Here is a 22,772-nt window from a genome sequence, read left to right as displayed (position 1 = left end):
ACAGATAACACACGTCGTCGCCGGCTAAATCGAATTTCATGCTCGCTACTCGAGCGACGACACCGACTACGTAATAAAAAGACGTGGAACTTCAACTTGCTTTTGCGGGAACGAAACTCAGGGATGGGCACGTTTCAATCGTTTCACGACTGATACACACCGTGAATGGCGATTACGTGTATCGACTGGATGTAATTATCGCCGGTGCGACACTGGCTAGGAAAAAAACCTAACTAAGTAAACCTTGTAAGTCGACACTGTATATAAATCCTTTTCATTGATAGATAATATCAGTTTAAAAAAAATAGAAGACCTGCTTTTGCTACATATCAAATTTCCCTAATTTGTAAAAATTACTAAACAGTAAAGAACCTAACTTCTGTAAGTGTTCATAAATAAAAGAATGAATAAAACGTACATCTAACTCTTAGAAGACCGATTTTCCAAATTAAATTTTAAAAAGCATCAATGTATTCATTATTTGAACTTTTGTACGAAAGAACATTGTGTAATGGTAACATACGTACAGGCAAATGTTAAAAATAAACCAATTGCGAGTGTACAATTTGATTTAAAAGTTCGGTATCGAATTTGAGACTTAGGGCATTTAAGGGTTAAGAATGCAAAATTAAATAATTGAAGTGAAAGGGTAATAAACAGAGTTATTATACGATGCATCGCGTTGCATTGAGACTAACGACAAGCTCGTGAAATTATAAAAATGGAGCAATGCGGCCGAAGTAATGCTCGACAAACAATTACAAAAAAACTTTAAAAGGTGAGTTTCCTAGGAAATCACTCGGCGAACAATCATAACAGTACTGGAAATGATTAAAAACACCGCGATTTAAGACCACTAACTGTGGAATCTCGTTTGGAGCACTTTAAAAAGACGAGGAAGACACGTCACGTCCGAACACTTCCCAACGATATTCGTTCTAGAAAGGAACCCGTTTCTTGGCTTCCCCAGAAGAAACGTAATTTTCACTTCTGCACATTTTACGACAAATGGTATACACTGGGTATACAATCCGGTAAGAAATCGAGATCCAAATACAACGGCATCGAAAGCCTTTTTCTCGCTCTTATTGGATCGTTATGAAACTTCTAAACGCATTCTACCCGTTTTTATCCGTCGCGTTTTACATTCTTCGTTTTTTTTTGTCCATTTGCCTGTTTAGTGTCGGAGCTCCAGGAACAATGCGAGAAATAACGGCAGCGCGTTTCCACAAACTCTTGGACGGTTATGCGCGATGGTTACGAATAAATCTTGCGGAAAATCTAGATCGGTACTTGTCAGCGAATTGAAACTGTAAATTGAGACACCTCTCGGACGAATAACAAGTTGACCTATTAAATCTAACGAACGTCCATAGTAAATTATTAAATTTAAGTTTTATTCGTTAGTTGCTGTGCTAACAAATTTCCTAACTGAATTGTTTTTATGATGAAGGAACAGGAAATCAATTACAAAGGAAATTGAAAGGAATCGCAATCCCTTTTCACCCCTTCAGGGATTGCATTTTTTAAAATGCTAGAACAGGTGTTTGATTAATTATATCAAAGAGTATTAAGACCAAGTCAAGTAAATCCGACCACAAATAAAATATTCCTCATACAAACGTTGCTACTCCTTCTTACCCCCTTAGGGGCTGAATTTCGAAATATCCTTTCTTATTCCTTGTATACATCACAAAGGATTTTTTATATATATAGATTTATAACCCAAATAAAACTTTGTTCGTCTCTGACCTTAAGTCCAAATAGTCTCATCATGGAGCAGAACAGTTTCGATCATAAGTTCACCGAGGTGCTTCAACCCCTTCCAACTTCTAACCCATCATCGTTCTACAAACCGCCACCAATTCGTAAAGTCCTCGTTTCGTCTTAGAGCAGACAGATAAAGGTAAAACTCGGAAAGCTATGCGTCCATAATCGCCGAGCATCTTGTCCGAACAATCCTCCAGCCCTGAAAGTAGCCATCTCTTTATCCTAATACTTCCCGGAACGATCCAAGGACACGACAGCAGGTCGACGCTTTTAAAAGTCGTTCAAAGCAACTATTAAAGCAGGAAAAAGACGACTCCGAACGGTGGAACACGTTGTACCCTCGAAGAATGTCTCCAAGCTTCGTCTCGCCGCGGAGACGCCCCTGGTATCGGGTACCCGCGCCACGGACGGGCCCCCCCTTTTATCTAAATGACGTGTTTTCGTCCTTCCTTATCTTGAAGAGTCTCCACTACATTCGACGCTCGATGCGTCCACGGATACACGCGGCAGGACCCTGTCGACCCGCTATTAACATTCCACGGCGCGGTTTCCATCTCGCGTTTTCCCTTTCAATTTCTCCAACGATCGAACATCAGATTCGACAAAAACAATGCGAACGGTAAACAGTGTAGTCGTTGCCCATCTGAACGCGATCGTTGACAGCCCCCGGAGACTGCAGACTTTCTGTCGGCCGATAGTTTTGTCGGGTTGGCTCATAGTCGGCCGATTGTTGTCAAACAATCTGTTAGTGTTGGCGGCTCTTGAAGAGAGCGATCGCATAATGCGGAGTCGGCAAGAAAACAATCGGCATGTGTGCGCGTGGCTACAAGCCGCCATACTGATTAACCGATAGTTCGTCGGTAGTTTAGTTTGAATGCAATCGTGCAGACTCTATTTATACATGAAAATTAGTTTTCGTTACCCCACTTTAGAAAGAATAAAAATATTTTACTACCTAGATGATGCACATTTCTGCAAGTCCTGTGCATCCAACCTGTTATTAAAATTAATTCTCGTGACCCCAGCACGGGGAAAAATAAAATATTTAGTTAGGTCGAGTAATGCCGAGCGTTTCTGCGATCCCGAAAAATTGCGAGGGGTACGAGGAGCGTCATGATACATTAGATAATGCCAGAGACTCACCTCCATTTTGTCCGTCTGTTTTGAAACCAGGTCTTCACTTGGGCATCCGTCATCTTCAACGACTTCGCCAGGGCTGCTCGCTCCGCCGACGCTAAATATTTCTGTTTGTGGAAACGTTTCTCAAGCTCGGCGATCTGCAGCCTGGTGAAGCTCGTCCTCGGTTTCTTTCTCTTAGGCGGTGTCCTGTTTTGGTAAGGATGACCGATCCTCCTCGGAAACGCCCCAGCTACTGTTGGAGGAAAATCAACGTTCATTAACCTCCTCGATCTCGATATGAAATGAAAAGAAATTACAATGTGGATTTTAATAACCGGACAATTTATTGAAAATCTAGACTGATATTCGCTGACTTAGTAAGGGCTTAATTTGCATAATATTCCATCTAAATACAGCATAATACTGCAAAATACAGAGTATTCAAAAATCATAGACCATAATACAACGTATAATAGCATGATGCAGCTAGATACAACATTATTCTTCAAATTGTTACACAGCATAATCCGCATAATAATCCGAACATTAGCGATCGTTACTGCTGCAAGGTACAAAGTTACGTTCTGAATTCAAGAAATTACAACGTGAATTTTAATAACCGTACAATTTATTGAAAATCTAGACTGATATTTGCTGACTTAGTTAGAACTTAGTTTGCGAACAAGTACTCAAAGAGTCGATGGAATACTATCGATCGTTACTGCTGCGAGGTACAAAGTTCTGTTCTGTTCCTGAGAATGCAATATAGTGTAATAGTGTAATAGTGTAAAGAGGCTAATATAAATGAGGCTCGAATAAAACCGAGTTTTTATTAGTCCCACGTCAACAATTTTCAGTGATTCTTGCCTCTTTCCCAGCTGTATTTCTTTGCGGTCTTGCCGTTATAATTTTCCTAGAACCTCATTGTCGGGTAACTGAACACGGGTGCAGCAGAAGGGACGAATAAATTCTGTATTATAAAACCACTGTCCATTTAAAACTATGAAAAATTCAACAGTCAGTAAATTAAACCCTTTCGATAATTAAAAATGATAAAATTCTACCTTAAGGGTTGTGCATAATTTAGTATATTGAAGTCAGGTCCAAATGCACACTTCAGCCATTAGGCAACGTTCTTCTCTCTCGTATGATACATTAAAATAAAAAATTCGAGAATTGTATGCAAGATTCGGTGAATGCAAAGCGAAGAATGACTATGTCACCAGAAATGGATGACAGTTAGTTTCATTAAGAAAGTAAAACAATTAATTTCAAAGGTACGACGAAAATGTTAAATTATTTAATCTTCGATAGACCCGCAACCAAATTTTAGCTTCCGAGAAATTCACACGAGTGTCAGTCTAGTAGCCAAGGTGTCAAACATATTCCTCTCCACTGTTTCGATGAAACTGTTCCACATGAAATTATCGTCTCATGCCAATTTCGTCCGTTCGTATCGTCGAAAGTGGATCGCGATTTCCTCGCGTGAACGCGCTGGACGTCGAAAACCGTGGAGAGGCAAACGGTTTAAACGACGCTGGAAGAAACGTGGCACGGAGCAAAACAAGCGGTGAAATTCCAGAATAAAGTGGCGACGTCGAATTATATGCACGGTACCGCGGGAATTACTTACGATACCGCGTGGCACAAGTAAAACCTCGCTTTGGGAAACGATTATAAAACCGTAAAGCCGAGCTTACGAGTTACACGGAACGATTTGCCGTCCCGTGCAAATTGTAACGTCGTCTTTGTAGTCGTCACGGAGCAGGTGCGTCGCGATTTCAGTGGAAGAGTATTAATAAAGTTACCGTTAACCATCGATAGTATCGCGCCAGTTCCATTACCCCGCGGACAGTGGGAAGCTCGCCCGGATCAAAATGAAGCTTTATCGTCCTCTTATGCGAAACTAGACGCGTAAATCGCGGTTAAAACCCGCTCGAGATTCTCTTATCGGGCCGCTCGTTCCTCCTGGGTAATTATTGTATACGTGTATACTGTTAGATCCCAGGAACGATCCATGGTACCATTCGGACACTGCGACGTCGTTTATCCCGAGTGAATGTTATAGTTCGTGTTCCGCGGGAAACCAGTTCCCGAGGGACGCATGGCGATCAATTTAAACAATTTAAGGCGCATCCGAGGAATGCTTGCGAGTGCGAGAAGCAAAGATCGAGATTTCTTTATTGGCCGGAAAAATTGCGTCGATTTATTTTACTTGTTTGCACTTTTAAATTTGTATCATTTTCGATACTCGCTATTAATTTTCGTTTCTTTATATGACTTTCTTATTATTTTAAAATAAGATTGTAGTAGGGGAGAAAGGGAAAATTTGTTTACCAAAGAAGTGACACTTCAGGCTCTGATGGATTAAATACCGAAGATCAATCTGAACACTTTTCTTCAATTTTTATTTTTTCAGGACAACACTCCTTCTTCCCTTTAATAAGGGCTATTATGGGAGCACCTTGGAACATGTAATTTCCAAATGGTCCTGTATAGCAATGCACGATCGTTCACTCGTCCTCTCGTCTAAAAATATTGCTCGCGTTTCCTCTTCTTTGCCCGCTCTTGTGGCAGGCGGAGAGTGAAAAGCGTGTTTAATAAGAGTGGCACGCGATGGAGGAATCGATGTTGTTTTTTGAAGTCGAGGTACAGCGTTTCCGTCTCGCGTATAAACTTGTCTGCGCTCCATAGACCAGTCCCCCATTGGTAGCCGTCTCGATTAGCTTTTGTATTTTTCTCCTTTTCTTCTTGCTGGCGTCATTAAAACGAGTCGTTGGATGGCTAGGGACATAGTTGCATTCGAAAGGGGTCAGATTTTTATTGTTTTTTTTTTAAAGTGTGCAATTTCTTGAATTTTATTAATTTCTTTTAGTCACATAGCTTATTCTATGGATTATTACATTGATCATTCTGTAGTTTATTACAGCGTTTATTATATGAAATATTTAATGGACTATTATATGCATTGCTATATAAATTATTTTATGTATCGTCACATGGATTATTATATTAATTTTCTTATTTTTCAGTATCACTTTTACTAGATTTTTGACATTAAAATTCTTTGTGACATTTGGTCCAAATCGGAATTGAACCACTGGCGGAAAGATGGATAAAAACTATCAGAAGCGATGGCATTTATTTTGAAGAATAATTATTGTTTGATTATAATGTTATTATAAAATGATTTATTGGTAGCAAGTGTCCGGGAAATTATGAGACAACCTAGTACACTTTTCCGTCAATCCATTTGAACGAGACACGATTGGCGAACTTGCTACAACAAGATGTCGCGGTTTTCATCCGGAAATGACGCTTCCAATGACTCGAACGGTAATTTGCGGTACTTACCAATTCTATGGAATTATCCTTCATGGAACTAGGAAAAGTGATTCCTGAGAAAACTTTATGGCAGCAAATTCTGCAGCGTGTAACAATAAACCGCGTCGTAACAAATGAATTGTAACAGTAAATTTAAAAAATGCTTTTCATTCCTATCTGCGATATTGCCGTATCATCTACTCCTTCTCCAAATAGTAACGATGGGGTTGGACGAATTAAATCTCCTCACAATTAGTATGATATGCGCACGTCAATAACCCATTTCTTATTTCTCTTTTTTCCCTCATAATTCGCTCTCGTTGGAGAAACTTTAGCGCGCGCACTAAATGTTGTATCATTCCGTATACTTTATTCCCTTTGAAGCGTGACTATCGACGTCATTAAGTATTTATCTGTCGTAGTAATAGCGCATGAATAACAGAAAGTGCATTTAATGCGATATGCATAACCGTGGATTTAATGCCTCGAAACATGATAATACACGGTATACAGTAATGAGAATGAAGAATGCGATAAATACATTACGAGGTTGGCGATGGGAATTACTGGTTGTCGTTTTGCCTCGACGTTTTTGCAACTTCTAGACATAGATACTTTGTTTCGCGTCGTTCGTAAACGATAATCTACCACGTTCCACTCTGAAAATTTGGAAGCAGTCGTAATAAAGATTTTTGTCGTGCATTGAATTCCGATTGTTAAACTTTTCAATCGTCCGTGTGATGAAAACGAGCAATTTTTTTCCGAGACCTTCTCGTTATATCCGGTGTCCATTCAATGAAAGGATCGCGTGCTTCTAAACAACATTTAACAGATAAGTCAACAGATAAGTCGACGTATCTCCGCGGAATCGGCGAGCCGCGTTTCTGACGGCATTAAAAACGACATTTCGCGACCACGTGCGCCGTAAAAGGTGTAACAAGAAATGTACCGTGTTCGGCCGATTATTAGGAGCACTTGATGAAGTCGTAGATAGGGACGAGATATGGAAATGGAGAAAACCTCCCTTAGGGATCGCGTAAAATTCCATGGAAAGATAAAGGGGACTTCACACGTATCTTATTCCACGAATAATAATTTTTGGAGTAGCAAAACGTCCTAATAGACTGTCAAATGGTATCTAAACATTGATGCACTTTCTGTGCGAATTTAAATGATTCAGTGGTATATATGTAGAAAATTCATCAGGGCCTAGTTTTAAAAACTTATTGTTGGGTTATTACTACTACCAGTTGTTTAATTTTCCTCACATTTAACACTATAAGCCAAAACCAACTCACTCTATGAAGACTGCGCGTTTTTTTAAATATACAAGGTCTTCCAAAAGAAGCTTCAGGATTTTGAATGCTCACAACCATAGCTTTTATTTCCTGTCAGGTGAAATTTCAGATTATTAATTGGACACGTACATTTACTTAAATATTGATATTTCAAACATTTCTGTGATACTTTCCTAAGAGTATTCTCACATTGTAAATTTACATCTCGTTTGTCGATTTACGAAGAAACTTTCAAATTTCGGATTAACTCCATTATTAATGCGTACATCGTCGAGCAGCGCAATAATTCACGATTCAGCGAATACCGAACGTGTGAATCCGCCTTAATATCCTTCCGATCGTGTCGCAGATGTTCCACCGTTTAAAATATGGAAAAGATTAGACATTGTCATGGAATGTCACGAACGACACACTCGACGACAGCTTAGTCACAGATGCGTTTGAAAAGATAGGAAACGATTAAGGGGGACGACGGCCACGATTAGCTTCTCCACTGGTAGAATGAATTAATAATTGCACGGTATTTATTTCCAATTTGTGCTATAAATCGCGTGCCATTATCGAACGTAAGATCTAACTATTTTTAACCCTTGCAGCGATGATAGATACGCGTGTTAAACGTCACCCATTGGAGCCAGGGTTTAACCCTTTGGATGTCTCTTCGGAAGAGACATCGCGAGTCCAGGAAAACTTTATTAGTGAAGATAATGTACACATACATTATCACATATTAGAATAATATAAAATTTTGAATTTTGGGATAAACTTCTTCTTCGATGTTTAAAGATTCGTACAAACTCAAATTCCACTAGAATAAATTAAATGCTTTATAAGTTATATTATGTAGTAGATGCGACACAATTTCTGTTTGTACGTTCTGTAACGAAATCGTTCCGAGTGCAAGGGGTTAAAAATTAATGATTGCCACGATAATGATCCCACCGGTGCGCCTTTCGAGGGGGTAGAAAATGGCGGGAGGCGGAAAATTTCCCGTGAAATTAAATTTGACACGTAACTGCCCTCTCTCTCTCGCAGTTTGCCTGAAACCGAGGAATCATCGTTAAAGGGTAAACGGCCATCAGGTGGATATTACTCCATTATCCATCCCCCTTTTCGTCCCCGCCCTCTCTCTTCGCCGTCGACGATCCGCCCTTGTCCAAAAATACCCCCTACGGCGCAGAAATTGCCAACGAAACATGAAATAATTCTCGTCAATAATGCCAGGTCGATTACGATATAAATATAACCGAGGAGCGGTAATTGAGACACGGATTGCCTTTGCGCAAAACTTATCACGGATGGACGTAATAAACTGATTTCCTTGGGGAGAGGATATCTATCGCGGTTATATTAACCACAGATCAATTGTCACAGTTGCTTTAGCAGAAATTATCGCCGCGAATTTTAGCGTGCCGCGCGAATAATTGATCGCATTACATTTTTATTAACCGTTAATCCGTAATTACGCCAATCTGATTCCCAAATTACGGCTTCCGCGATCAAAGGTAGTGTGGAGAGTGGGGCAATTTTGCTTTTAAAATAGATTAGATGTAATTGTACAATTGTGATTTTTTTTTATGTAATCGATGATAGTACGATGGAATGGTTGCGTTAATTGAGCAGCACGATGTTTAGTTGAGAGGATATATGGACTTCTTTGCTATAGGCAAGATTCAGGAATTTTTTTCTGAGGATCTGGATTCACGTTTTAATCGAAAACAGAGCGTAGTTTTGTAGTAGGAGTATTGAACTCAGTATATAAATTTTGTTTATCGTTGGTTATCGTGTAAACAGACAAAAATATTCTTGGAGATTAAAACTTTATATATTCCTAGCTGTGCTCCGCGGTTTCACCTGCGTGGAATACTATTCTTACTCTATGATATCTCCACCCCAGTGGCACAGCATATATTCCACAGCATTTGTAATCTATTGAAAAACAAAATCCTGAAGGCTCCCTTGGAAACCCCTCTAGTTCTTACAGTCAAATAAAAATAAATAACAGTCTATAGAAAAGTTCTTCCTGTCCACTTCTATAAACCTGAACCATAAAATCGGTAAATTCTTCCAAATACGAAGGAAAACAGGCAACCTATTCAAGTATACGATTATTTCCAGTAGTTGTCAAGTGTTTCAGTCTATTCCAATAGTCGCAGCTTCGTTCGAAATCGACGCAAGGTTAATTCCACCTGCGCGAGGATATAATCGCGGTGGAAGGTGAATTCGAGCTCGCGGATGGTTCAGCGTTAGAGATAATAGACGAGGGATAATGACAAACTTCTCAAGTTCATTTCACGAAACCCAATTCCAAGCATCTGTGGGAAACGTAGAAACACCGACAGGCGTGGAAGGACGAGACCGCTCGCGCCTTATCCCGTCTCGTTTCAGATCTTTGCTCAACCATGTAACTTCTTAACTCCTCATTGGCCTCTCTCTTATTCTTATTCAGCGAGAGACTTTCTTGCGTCACTCGCTTATTAGGACGATAATCGCGTACCGGTCATTATACTCCGTTACATTATCATGCCGTACTGGCACGGTTCGCCGTCTCTCTTGTAATTCATTCGTAATTACTTTCGTAGAATAGCAGGACGCACGCAAACGGCGATCGCGGTTCTCCCTCCACCTTCTCTCTATCTCGTGATATACGAAGGGATTTCGAATTTACGAATCGGAAGCCTGGATTGACGGAAGGACTCGTTACGATAAATCCCACGGGCTAATGAGACGCTGGGAAATTATCTCGGTCCCCGGTATTCTGGTTTTTGTTGCTCGATTAATGGGAACGCGAAAGGTTTCGATTGCTTTTTCGGTGAGAAACGACTTGCTCCTTTCGTGGATTCTTGAACCTTCGTTTCGTGCGTTCACCGATGCATGCGAGGTCTTACTTGGCCTTTCGTGTTACGGGATTATCTTTCGCCAACTCTTGGAATGGTATAGGATGGCTCATTTGACGAATCGATTAACGCCATGAGGGAAAATTTAGAGAAAAGCTATGATAACGTGTGCATTGTTTTGTAGAATTCCGTTCAAGTTGTTCAGCTGAGTGATAGATATTATGACATGCTTTCATTTCTTGTCTACACATTGTAAATTAACCCTCTGCACTCGAGAGGTGAATCTTGGTCACCATTAGGTTTGACGCAGTAAATCGACCAACAATAATGTTTGTTTAGATTTAATTTCTCTGAAATGCGAAGTGTCGATAAATTCATTTTTTGTCGATGAATGAAAGCATGTCATTCATTCGTTCATTCGTTCGTTTAATAACCCCTACCTCGATAACGAGTACTTCGCGGTGTTCAACCCTTTATCAACCATAGAACTTATCAACCCATAGTTAGAAATTTCGATTAACTCTGAATGTATACTAAGGTCCAAAGAACATTTATAATTGCCCCCCACACATTTAACGAACGTTTCAGTGCGAGATTCTCCCGCGAACCGGCTGGATCACACGCCCGTCTCGTAGAAGAAAAAGAAGGAAAACGTAAAAAAAAAAAAGGAATGAGAAGAACGATCGTTCGTGCTCAGCGTCGATATCCGGCCGTTCTTTTCGTGGCTAGGGATATCACGTCCCGTCGACCGAGTCTCGTCGTTAGCGTGTCTAACAGCAGTCTGGCAGCTGAAACTTGTCCAATGGCTGTAGCGACATTGACTCGGGCTGGCTGTTACCGCGCAATTTTGGTTAAAATACCTCGACGACGAGTCTTTGCGGTCAAAGTATTTACCCTGACGATATAACCTTACGACAGCCGCTCGCGGTGTAACGTGGCAACGTCTGAAAAGCTCTAAAAAGGAACGGTTCTTAAGCGAGGACGATAGGGGACCTCCATTACTTGAATAATACGAAGAACGATGAAAAAAGAATTCGCTCACGCTCGAATAAAAATATGAAGCCGCACGCTTCGTGGGACGAAACGGAGGGGGAGGGGATCGTCGTAACTTTAATCGTAAACTTGACGGTTTACGGGGCTGCATAAAATGTTCGTAAAAGGTCGCTTCAAAGTAGGGGCGAGTTACAATTAATCTGTTACCTTTGGCTGAATTCTCCGTACGTTCTAGCGTTGTTGGCAACATTCTTTTGTTATGATAAAAAAAAAAAATGATGACTGTTCGCGCGTTGTACTCGTGGGTATCGCATCGTCGAGATTAGTAAGATTGGGCAATTTTGTTGTTGTTGTGATAAACAAGAAACAATGATGATTAATCCCGTCTCATATTCGTGGATATTGTATCGTTAAGATTAATCAAATTGAAGAAGAGCGATAATTTATTGGAAGTCGAGTTCGAAATAATTTTCTACATAACTTTTCTCTTCATTCGCAATTTTAAAGATTCAAAATTAAAGAGAGTCATGTCCTGTGTTTATATTTACTCTAATGGGCTCTTGTTTAACGTGAGAACCATTTGCAAACAATTTTAGGAGGCCTGTCACTCGTTTATCTCATTGACAATTCGCAATAGGAATTAGGATCTCGGTGATTTCAATGCCCGAAGAGACAATGACTTTCCTTGTATCCTCCCTGGGAATAGGAACTGAAATATAACGATCAAACATTTTTCTAATACAAGGATGTTACACGAAAATTCAATAACTCCAATGAAAATGATCAACGAACCTCAGTGAGTAATGATTGTTAAATAAACGTAAATGGGTAATACTGATTGGAATCGCTCGAGTTTCCTCGAGAACGAATTGCTAATTGAAACACGTTGCATGCTCGCAACTCGCGTTTAGATTACATTTAATACTAGCATAACGTACGATAAAATAAAAAATTGAAACTTTTACTTCGCGAATATAAAACGTCATGTTGTACACGCGATACGTTCACTCACGCACTACGCATAGAACACACGCTACCGTAATTTGAATTACCTTTGACAATCCATAATAAATACAACTTCCATTGGAAATGGTTCTTGGGGATGAAGGTGAAGAAAAGAGAAGGAAGGAAGGAAGAGTCGATAGAACACATTAGAGGGCCGAAAAGAGCGAATGTAAAAGGGCAGCGCGAGGAAAACAGTAAGAGTGTTAAGAAAACATAGGATAGAATGAGTACTGAGCGGCAGAATTTATAAATTTAGAGTTAGCTTTGGTTGTTCTGTTTCAGAGGGATGTAACATGGATTAAATGTTCCTTTTTCTTTTCTTTTTGTTCATCTGTAAATGATGCGATGTAAGCAAAAGTTCTTATGTAAAAGTTACAAGGATTATCTATCTATTTATCTATTTGCAACTTCCATTCTCAATATTTGTACCTGAATATGCAGTTCTATTTTTATATTTCTCCATAAGTAACCTTCATACTTTCCATAACCCTTTGAAAACGCCTCCTCGAGAATACCGCGACGAACTGCACGAGTCCCTTGACGTTAACCTCTCGACATGCTCTAACGAGCAGATCCTGTAAGTACCCCTAAAAGATAGTACGTTTGCTGAGGTGCGAGGGGAGGGGGTGTGGTCGCGAGATCGAAGGAACTCCGAGGCACAGAAGGGGGGGGGGGCAAGTTTAAGAGGGAGCGGATCGTGCCTCGCAAGGGAGCCAGGAACGTCTTTAAAATGTAATCAGGACAGATCGACGGATCAACCGTGAATAAAACAAAGGGAAGAGGAGGATTCTTCGTGGAAACGTAATGGGGGCGGCAGGTGGGGAACGTTGGAGTTCGCAGCTCTTTCGAGGCGGCTCGATGAACGACGAAGACCAACAAGTTTCGAAGATAAAATGCCAGGGGATTCGTATCTGCATGTAGATGGAACGAGGGTTGGACGAAGCTACTCGAGGGGTGGCCATAAAAACAAGATGGCGTCCCATCGTGCCGCAAAATGGCCGGCATAAATAAAAAGCGGGAAGGCGCGCGCTGTATCCCCCTCGGAGGAACGGCGAACGCCTTCGTATGCCGGCGCTAAAGTTTTGTCCGCTTCTGCACGTCGGATATTCCTTCTTCCTTGGTTCGTGCACCGTAACCGCTTTACCGATTCTTCGAGTCTATGGGCGGATGGGTTGATTAACATCGTCTACGAGTGCAACCAGTCTCTGGTGGATGCAGGAATGGATATCACTCGGTTTTAACACTTTATCTACCGGGCTATTTAGAAACAGTCTTTAATTCAGAAAAGAATTGTCTACAGTTGCATATGCAAATCTAGGCTGAGAATAATTCCTCTATACTGTTACTGGGTACATTGAAAGCCAAGTCTGTTTCCAAATACTGATCATTGTAAGTAGACAAGCATCAACACAGTAAATAAATTCGAATAGCTAAATACTGAAATTGAAAAGCCTATACATAGGCTCCCGGTAAATAAAGTGTTAAGCAGTTGGTGTTTATATATATAGTCGGTCTGTATCAAAATTTGATCGGAAGATGTCCCGAAACTTTCACGCGACAACGTACAAAGGGTAATAAAACGTATTGGCAAACCCATTTTTCTTTGAATATGAAAGTATTATATTAACCCTTCATTTACTGGCAGGACTTACAAGTCCGTGAAGGGTTAAAGAGAGACGGCATATTTGTCTGTTAGGATCAATTTACAGATAAAAATTGCCTTGGGTTGTGTGTATTCGACCGGAGCAAAAAGAAAATAAATTTTAAATTCCTCCTTCGAGAGGGTAAGTGTCTAATTGTTCATCGTAGACGTAGTAGTTTGGTGTTAGAAAAGAAGATCGTGAATCCTTTGGAAAATTTTTTATCAATCTTTACTTACGATGGAGTAAAGAGACATCTTCGTCGATTAATCGGAGCAATCAACGTGGATCGTAAAAGGAGCCAACGTAAAATGGGATCATCGAGATTTCGCGGGATGACGCAAAGTGCTCGAACGAGACAGGTTTCGTCTTCGGTGACCTACTGAGCTTGAGACATAACCTTTGCTGGTGCACCGGCGGCCGAGATGACTCAAGTCAGAATCGTTTGATGATGCAATGGCAAGCGGTGACACCGGGCTAGAGAAAGTCATTATTTCGCCGAGCACGTTTTGCCCGGTAATAGAGTTTGCGGCCTTCAAAGTAAATTGTTTTCTGCACGCCGCGGATTCCTCGCGGCGATAGCGCTTCGACATCGTCGCTAAAAGGGAAATCGAATCCTGGCGGATCTTAAATTTGCCAATTTAGATACACCGTGAAACGATCGTATGCCGATGCTTCATCGAGGGAGCCATCTTCGCAAATAAACACTCAAGGAAGAAGGTTATCCGTCGAGGTGTGTGGTCCTTCATTGCATCAGTAAATTATTTCCACAGTAGAGAATGAAGGGTGTACAAGAAAGGGCCTTCAAGATTCTGATTATATTAGAAACATAGCCTATTTGTGTAATATATTAGGCGTAGAAATTAACTCTGTGCCTTAAACTTTTATTTAAGTAGAAATATTTGTACTTGGGATTCTTGTCACAGTAGAATCCTCAACTATTGATTCTGTACCTTGATATTCAATTATTTGCCACTATAGTTCAATTCTACAAATTCTTGTCACAGTAGAGTCCTCAACTATTAATTCTGTACCTTTATATTCAGTTATTTGGAACTATAGTTCAATTCTACAAATTCTTGTCACAGTAGAATCCTCAATTATTAATTCTATACTTTCATATTCAATAATTTGCAACTATAGTTCAATTCTACAGATTCTTGTCACGGCAGAATCCGCAACTATTAATTCTGTGCCTTTATATTTAATCATTTCTAATTTTAGTTCAAGTAAAAATATTTCTGTTTAAGATTCTTGTCACAGTAAAATTCCCAACCCCTCGTTCCATCTTCCAATGTTAATTATAGTCCCCAATTAATGCTACCTATCCACTGGCTCAAATTTTGATTAAAATCGAATGGAAAATCTCTCCGTATCTCAAAATTTGCTTCTTCCCGTTATGGTTGTATTCTCACCTCTTAATTTATTAAACATGCGTTCCATTATTGGCGTTTCTCGCCGATAGTTTCCTTCAAAAGTATCGTGGAATCGCCAATTCAACCCAGACAGCGGCACAACCAAAATAAATTGTACAACCCTGCCGACGGTATTCCCGATACATCGAACAGCCGAATTGACGGCTAAGAAAATTGACACGGATTCGCCTGAATTCGATCGCTATCGCTTCGCGAAATAAAAATACAGAAGCATTCTGTAAGCTTCTCATGTTGTATGAAAATTAACGTTGAAGATACGTTTTCGTGTTCGTGCGTTTCGATTACAGTGCTGTGTTGCATAAAGATTACAATATTGGAATGTTTCTAGAAACAAGAATCAGAATATTACAGTGTTTCCAGAAATAAAAGTTGCAATATTATAAAGTTTTTAGAAATAAAAGAATTATAATATTTCTGTTACGAATCAGTTCCAAGAGTTACAGAATTGAAAGACGAGAAAATAAATAGAATTAAATAAAAAGAAACCATAAAAATTTGTATCGTCCTACTAAAATTTACCAAAAAAATGAGAAGAGGTGCAAAGGGAGGGCAACCAAATTTTTCCTCGTTTATCTTTCGAACATTAATTTGGATAGAAATGGAGCCCACCGCCTAATATAAACAAAATAACGTAAAATGCTATCGAACGCGGGGTATCGCGTTCTGTTCGAAGCGAAATTGAACACCGTGGGTATAATTAAAGTGTTTCGTGGAACTGTGGTTGAACATTGCAGGCGTGTGCCTCTGGTACGAGGCTCGAAAGCGCGGGGATAACTGCGCCGCTGTTATAGTAATGGGACTGGTGGTGCTTTGTTAGTACTTAACTAGGGAAATGAAAACTAAACGTTTCCAGGAATGTAAAGCCGATGCAGTTCCAATCGAGAAAATTGCTCGGGAGCCGGTTGCAAGAGCGAGAGTGTTAGCAGTCTTTAGGATTTACTTCCACTCTTCGGGGAACATTAAAGAAACACGTTTCCCGTGAAAGAGGAAGAAAAGATATCCCTAAGATACTTCCACGAAAAGATGCGTTCCGTTTCCTATATTATGCAAACAAGGGTGTATTCGCCTCTGAGCATCGATTCGCGTGCTTTAACATAGTTTCACCGAGGCACGAATTTTCTATTTTAACCAAGAAAGGAATTTTAAACGTTCGCGCGTTTCGTTACGTTTTGAAACGACGCCTAACGGACCAATGGTAACGCGACGAGGGTGGCGATGCAAACACTTACAGAGTTTTATTTCAAACGAATTTGCACATCTTCTTTAATTGCGTGGGTAAATACCGAACAAGCTCGAGTTGCAGGTTTGTACAGAATAAAAATAAAAAAAATAAATAGAAGGAACACTGTACAAATAGACTCATAAAAATCAACGATAAACACGATAGTTTCGATTAATTTCTGAAAGAACAGAAAATATTCCGTTTATCGCCCAATTATCGACCAAGTGTACTACAATCCATGCATCTAAAAAAAAAATTGTGGATTCCTCATATACGTAAATAAAATACAGCAACCTTCCAAGCATCACCTAAACACAATATGGCGAACCGTTCGTTAACCCCCGAAGGAAATTAGGCGATCAACGCGAGTCGAACAAGTTCCGTGCCGCGTGGAATACGCTAGCGCGCTTTCTGTTAGGTTCGATCGAAGAAAAGAAGAGGAAAAAAGTACAGCAGACTCCGATGCGGCAATCATTTCTCAAACTTTATAACTTGATATAAGCCACCCCTCGACCTACGTACGAACCGTAGTGGGACGGAAGCGGCAGAGGTGAAGCAGCAGTGCCTTACATTATCGATATTACGAGGCGTCGATAAAAAATCGCATAAAATTAAGCAAGCCCCCACGTGCTCGCGATAAAACTCTCGCTGTCTTTGGCCTGCGCGAGGATACGTATCAAAAAGAGGGGGACTCTGAGGCAATTTTCATCGTGTGAACGGGCTTTTAATCCTAAAATGTATTTCGCCTCGCATTATCAGCTAAAAACCAGTTGATAAGGGGAGGAATTAATACCGTAGAGGATGGTATCACATTGCTCGACGTTTGCACGTTAAAATGCATGTTTCTTCGAAGTTTTCCATTCGTGCGGCACGAATAGCAAATAAAAGTATGATTTATATAGTCAATCCCATAATTTGTACCCTCTATGTCTATTGACATTTAAATTAAACGATAAGTTTGATGTTTCTAAATAATAAATTTTCCATTATGAAACATTTACGTGGAAACGTCAAATTTGTCTTTTAATTAGGCAATAATAATAGACGAATTTGTTTAATAGACGTGAAAGGTACGAACACTTATGAGTCTGACTGTACATTATGCTGAGATACAGTAGGTATCTTTGATACTCGCATCGCTACGTTTACTATGTTGAAATATAATTTTGTCCATGGTGAAACATAAATTAATGAGCAATTGGAAACCTATATCAACGATTAAAATTTGTTTCTGTGGTCTACTTATCTTCTAGACCTACTAAATCCCCCTAATAATAATCAAAACGTGAAACCCCACGAAACGCATAATCACTATCCGTATATTATTTATTTAAGAAGTTTATAAGCGCGAACCACTGGTACTGCTACCTTTTATATTATGGATGAAAGTGGTTTTTAAGGAAAATAATTCCGCGCTAAGTAAAGTGAATTTTATCGGAGCACCTTTAGTGTTCTTGCTTCTCTCCGTGCTCATTTCACTTTAAATATGAGTGAATCCCTTGCATTATTCAAAGTTACCCCAAGTTGCTCCGTCGTATATATCCTAAACGTATCGTAACCGCACCGCTTGTATGTTACTTTGTGCTTATCTATACGCGCGGCAGTTTTCGGCATATTTTCGCGTTATTGCTTGTCCACCCGAGCAGAAACTTGTGATCGTCGCTTTCAGCGATCATTTTGGGATTTAAAAGAAATTACTCAATGAAAACATGTATTTAAAGAGATGCAAGCCTACAAAGACAGAAAACCCATCTGAAACTGCGGGGCACAGCTAGTATTTAACAAAACAAAAAAAAAAAAAAAACTACAGAAATTGTCCGTCGACACAAAAAAAGATCGTAGAAAAATATGGCGAGTACATTTGTTCGCAACATTCAAAGGTATGTTTCACATATTAATTTAGATAGCAAGCGACGCGAACTTTTGGCACGACCATAGAAAATCAAATACATTATGGAGGCAACAAGTGATTTCTGCAAATGGAACCCACGTTACGCGACCATGTTTCACTCTGAATTGATCCAGGCGTGTTGCGACGGCTCGGTCCTGGAAAAAATAAGATTCTGGATGGTAAACCGGTCCTGTGGGGATTGTTAAAGGCACAAGAAGGAAAGCTGGATCGGATCCGCGTACGTCATTCCCCGATCGTGGGTATGCACGAATTATCTATACGTTATGACGGGTTTCCAGGGTCCCTGCGATCAGGGTCTACCGAAATTTACTCTGACGTTCGTGAAGACCTGCCGGCAAATCCCGCGATTTCTCCAGGGACTTCAAAAAATCGCGAATGATATGCTGGAAAACCCCGTTCGTGTGCACGCAACGCCGAGGTATCGTCATCGTTTCGGTTCGACGTTCTTTTTCGACGAGTTTCAGCCGTCACTCTGCTCGAAAAATACGCGATTTCGGTTTTTATTTTATTTTTGGCCACTCCTGGGATGTTTGCCGACGTTGATTCCCGTTTGATCGATGTCGACTAAAAATTCAGTTTTAATAAAGGATGATCTGTTTCGATTGGTCATTCTGACTGAGTTTTTGTTTTTTTTTTTTTATTTAATGCAATTGGAACCTTTTTATATACACACGTAATAGAGTTGTTAGTAGAGTCAGACCGAGTTGTTCGTCGTTTATTTTTATAGGATGCAAGCTTCTTTTATTGAGTCCTTGGTATTGTTTAACGCATTGGCTGCCAGACTCGTGAAAATTTCTGTGAAATTAAAATTTTGTCTCGAGACTGTTGAAGAATGGATAGTTTAACATGGTATTTAATTCTTTACCAAATTCACGAATACTATCAAAATTTATTTTCATTATAGCCTCACCTTTGGAATGAATTTGTCTAGTTCCTCAATGAAAAATCTTGTCACCCTAATATATTAAATATCGTTCCTGAGTTGTTTTCAAAAGCAGTTCGCCTCGGATCTAAGAACTCATTACGCCTAAAATGGTGTAAATATGCGAGCCCCTCGCGTATTTTACTCGAGGGCGAAGCCCAATGCTGCAATTACGAATGGAATTCGTTTACCCTGCAACGCCTACACACAAACGCACAACGAATCGTGCACCGAAATCAGAATGCTTTTCCCTCCGCTTTTCCCTGTTTAAAACAACTGCGGTTCAACGTTGATTAAGCATCACTCGCGTGCAGATGCACACTCACCACGTAATTTAATCACGTTCTTCTCTTCATTTTTATTGCAAACAATTAAAGAAACTAGCGGGGGAAAAACTAGAGAGTGATAGGAGTAGATTAACGCTTAATTGATACCGAGGTGACAGTAAACTTCCTGTTACTGAACTGCGTATTCCACTGGATATCTATACTCAATCTCACTAATTAACATGCATTATGAATGCGGAGTTGAATTGATGAGTTCGACACGTATTCACGGGTCTATTTTTAACGTACTCGATTGAATGATTTAGTTTCGGGCTCTTCGTACCGTCAACTTTCGTTTTTTTCGAGTGAAAACAGAATCTCGTTAGTCTCGTTCATTTCTTGTTAATTTCTTTATCTAACACTCTAGCTTTCATGGGAGTGATTGATACTTTTAGTCACAGCTGTGTTAACGAATTAGTAAAAAGTAGTACTGCGCAGGGATTACTGTTTTTTAATAGCTGCACAGGAATATTCCATTGATTTACAAGAATGAATATTTCTCTCCAGAATAAAACTTTCAATTGGATGTAAAGCTTCGTCCTACTATTCTCGATTAAACTTTTCGCTACTGAATTAATCAGCGGTATTAAAATATCGATGTCGAGTCCCTTTTAAAAGTAACATTTTTAATAATCAATCTCACGACATGTACGTTTCCGACCAATTCGTTGGCCACCTTCAGCTGAATTTACAATTGTATTATTAAAATAAATATTAAAACAGCAATAGATAAATTTCTCTTGCTCAAGAGACAAACCCATTGATCTTCTAAGTCTCCTTAAGAAAATTAGTACCTTTCGACATAATTTTTATTACCCACTAGTTTCTGTCATACATCGAACACCTGTGAACGCGGTAACGGCTTCTCAACCGCACAGTTTGAAAGTCCATTGAAACCTCAGATTCATGTGAACAAAAAATGCAACCTCGACTGTGCAATTCTCTCGATTACAGCAGCACTATAATACAATTGCACCAGAGCAATGCGTTCACCGAGTCTAATTTTTCTCGAGGTATTAATAAGATCCATTTTCATGGGAAACAATCCAGTTCCGCAAAACCGCTAAAGCGTTAGAAATAAGGACGTCAGGTGCGGCCATAGAGCTCAGGTCAGGTTAGGTTGCCCTAGAAACGATAATTATTCAAACCGGTATTACGTAGTAATTAATCTGGAGGCAGATTAGTGCCGAGCAACGCCACGGTGGGCGTTGACTGATCGAGTTAGCGTTGAGTTAGGGATTTCGCTGCTCGAGCTTGGCAGCCCCCGTAAGGTCGACTGCGCTCGTCCATCATCACCCCGTTTCTCCTGAAACGAGTTGTACATTGCCGGGCTCACAGACCGTGGTGTTACATAATTAACGTGACTTCAGTTTAATTTTGCTGCAGACAATTAGCGCGGCGAGCCATTCACCTTGGCTAAAGTCCCCCGGACGATTCGGGTCGGAACGGCGGCGTTTAACCACTTTCGTGGTCTTGAGCGACGCCCGCCAACTTCTTTCAGCTTATGGTTCATGCTAACCGAGGCATCGAGGTGTTGGTATCATGCGCGAACAACGCCGGAAGCTTCGAGTGTTTTGGAGCGTTGGAGTATTGGAGCTTAAAAGTATTGGAATATAAGAATCTTTGAGCTTAGAAGTCTTTGAGTGTAGGAGTTTTGGAGCTCAGGAATCTCGGAGCTTAGTAGTCTTGGAGCCTAAAAGTCTTTGGAATGTAGGAGTTTTCGAGCTCAGGAATTTTTGAGTTTAAAAGTCTTGGAGTGTAGGAATCTTTGAGCTTAATAGTTTTGGAGCTCAAGAGTCTTGGAGTGTAGGAATCTTTGGTCTTAATAGACTTGGAACTTAAGAGTCTTGGAGTGTAGGAATTTAGGAGCTCAGGAGTTTTGGAGCTTAGGAGTTTGTGAGCTTAGGAGTTTGTGAGCTTAGGAGTCTTGGTGCTCAAGCTCTGAAATATAAGAATTAGGAAGAGCGGACATCCAAGTGTGTGGAAGCTTACTATTTCCATTCAACATTTGTAACAATTTAAAATACTGGGGGAAAGGTACACTTTTGATTTGCAGATGTTTAATATTAAGAACGTCGACGTCTACGCGTCAATCATTACTATACCGATACTAATTTCCCATCACCGTTTTATCTATATTTTTTATTCTGTCAAATTATTTGATTATTTCCCGATGGAACGGTAGATATTTCCATAATATCGATCAGGTACGTAATACGTTTCGTACATCAATCTTAATTTTTATTGGCGTAATTAGATAGACACCTGTTCGGAAATAAATCACACTATCATCTGGATATAACTTGTATAATATAAGTAGTGTACCCATCGAACATTTTGGAAACCACTAATTGAAACTATCACTTTATAGAAAAATGTTTCGACTCTTTTTCGCCTTTAACATACATTTTCTATTAACTCTTAGACGACAGGGACGAAAAGATACCAAAATCCGTCTAACTCGTCTTCCATGCGTAATCCTCGGGACTCTTTGCACGTTCCAATAACCGTGTCCCAGAGTGATCGAGCGTGAAAGCGCGTCTAACGACCGATGACATTTAAAAGTCTAATTTCGCTAATTCAGGGCGGCACGATATTCAAAGCCGTCGCGCGACGACAGCGAAGCCCTTTTCGTCCTAATGCGATCAGGAAAGAGGAGAAAAAGGTTGATTCGTCCTTCGAGCTCACGGGGCTCCTGCGAAACACACTGTGGGAGTTCCGATTCGGTAGCCGATTCGGTGTACCTGTTCGTGTGGCTACTGGTATAGACCTCGGAAGAAAATTAAAAACGACGGCCTCCTTCTCTGTTCACGAACAGGTGGAATCATCCACCCACACAGGGATTGAATTCATTCACACACAAGGGTCGAATTCGTACGGATACAAGGTCTGAATATCTACGCACACAAGCTCTGGATTTCTACACACACAAGCTATGGATTTCTATGCACTCAAACTTTAAATTTCT

The 22,772-nt window shown here is 40.2% G+C and overlaps 1 protein-coding gene across 1 annotated transcript in view; it reads right to left on the bottom strand.

The window, feature by feature from the left end:
• The window catches only part of LOC128891462 (homeobox protein Hmx-like), a 41,593-nt gene that overhangs the window by 6,587 nt on the left and 12,234 nt on the right, over window positions 1-22,772 (bottom strand). Inside the window, exon 2 of the mRNA XM_054150960.1 lies at window positions 2,914-3,142. Within this exon, the coding sequence (XP_054006935.1) occupies window positions 2,914-3,142 (229 nt within the window). The remainder of the gene's footprint in view (window positions 1-2,913; window positions 3,143-22,772) is intronic.

This window comes from Hylaeus anthracinus, unplaced genomic scaffold (assembly GCF_026225885.1).
Source record: "Hylaeus anthracinus isolate JK02 unplaced genomic scaffold, UHH_iyHylAnth1.0_haploid 12001, whole genome shotgun sequence".
Taxonomy (NCBI): domain Eukaryota; kingdom Metazoa; phylum Arthropoda; class Insecta; order Hymenoptera; family Colletidae; genus Hylaeus; species Hylaeus anthracinus.
The sequence above is the reverse complement of the archived record's forward strand: the minus strand, read 5'-3'. Positions and strand labels throughout refer to the sequence as shown.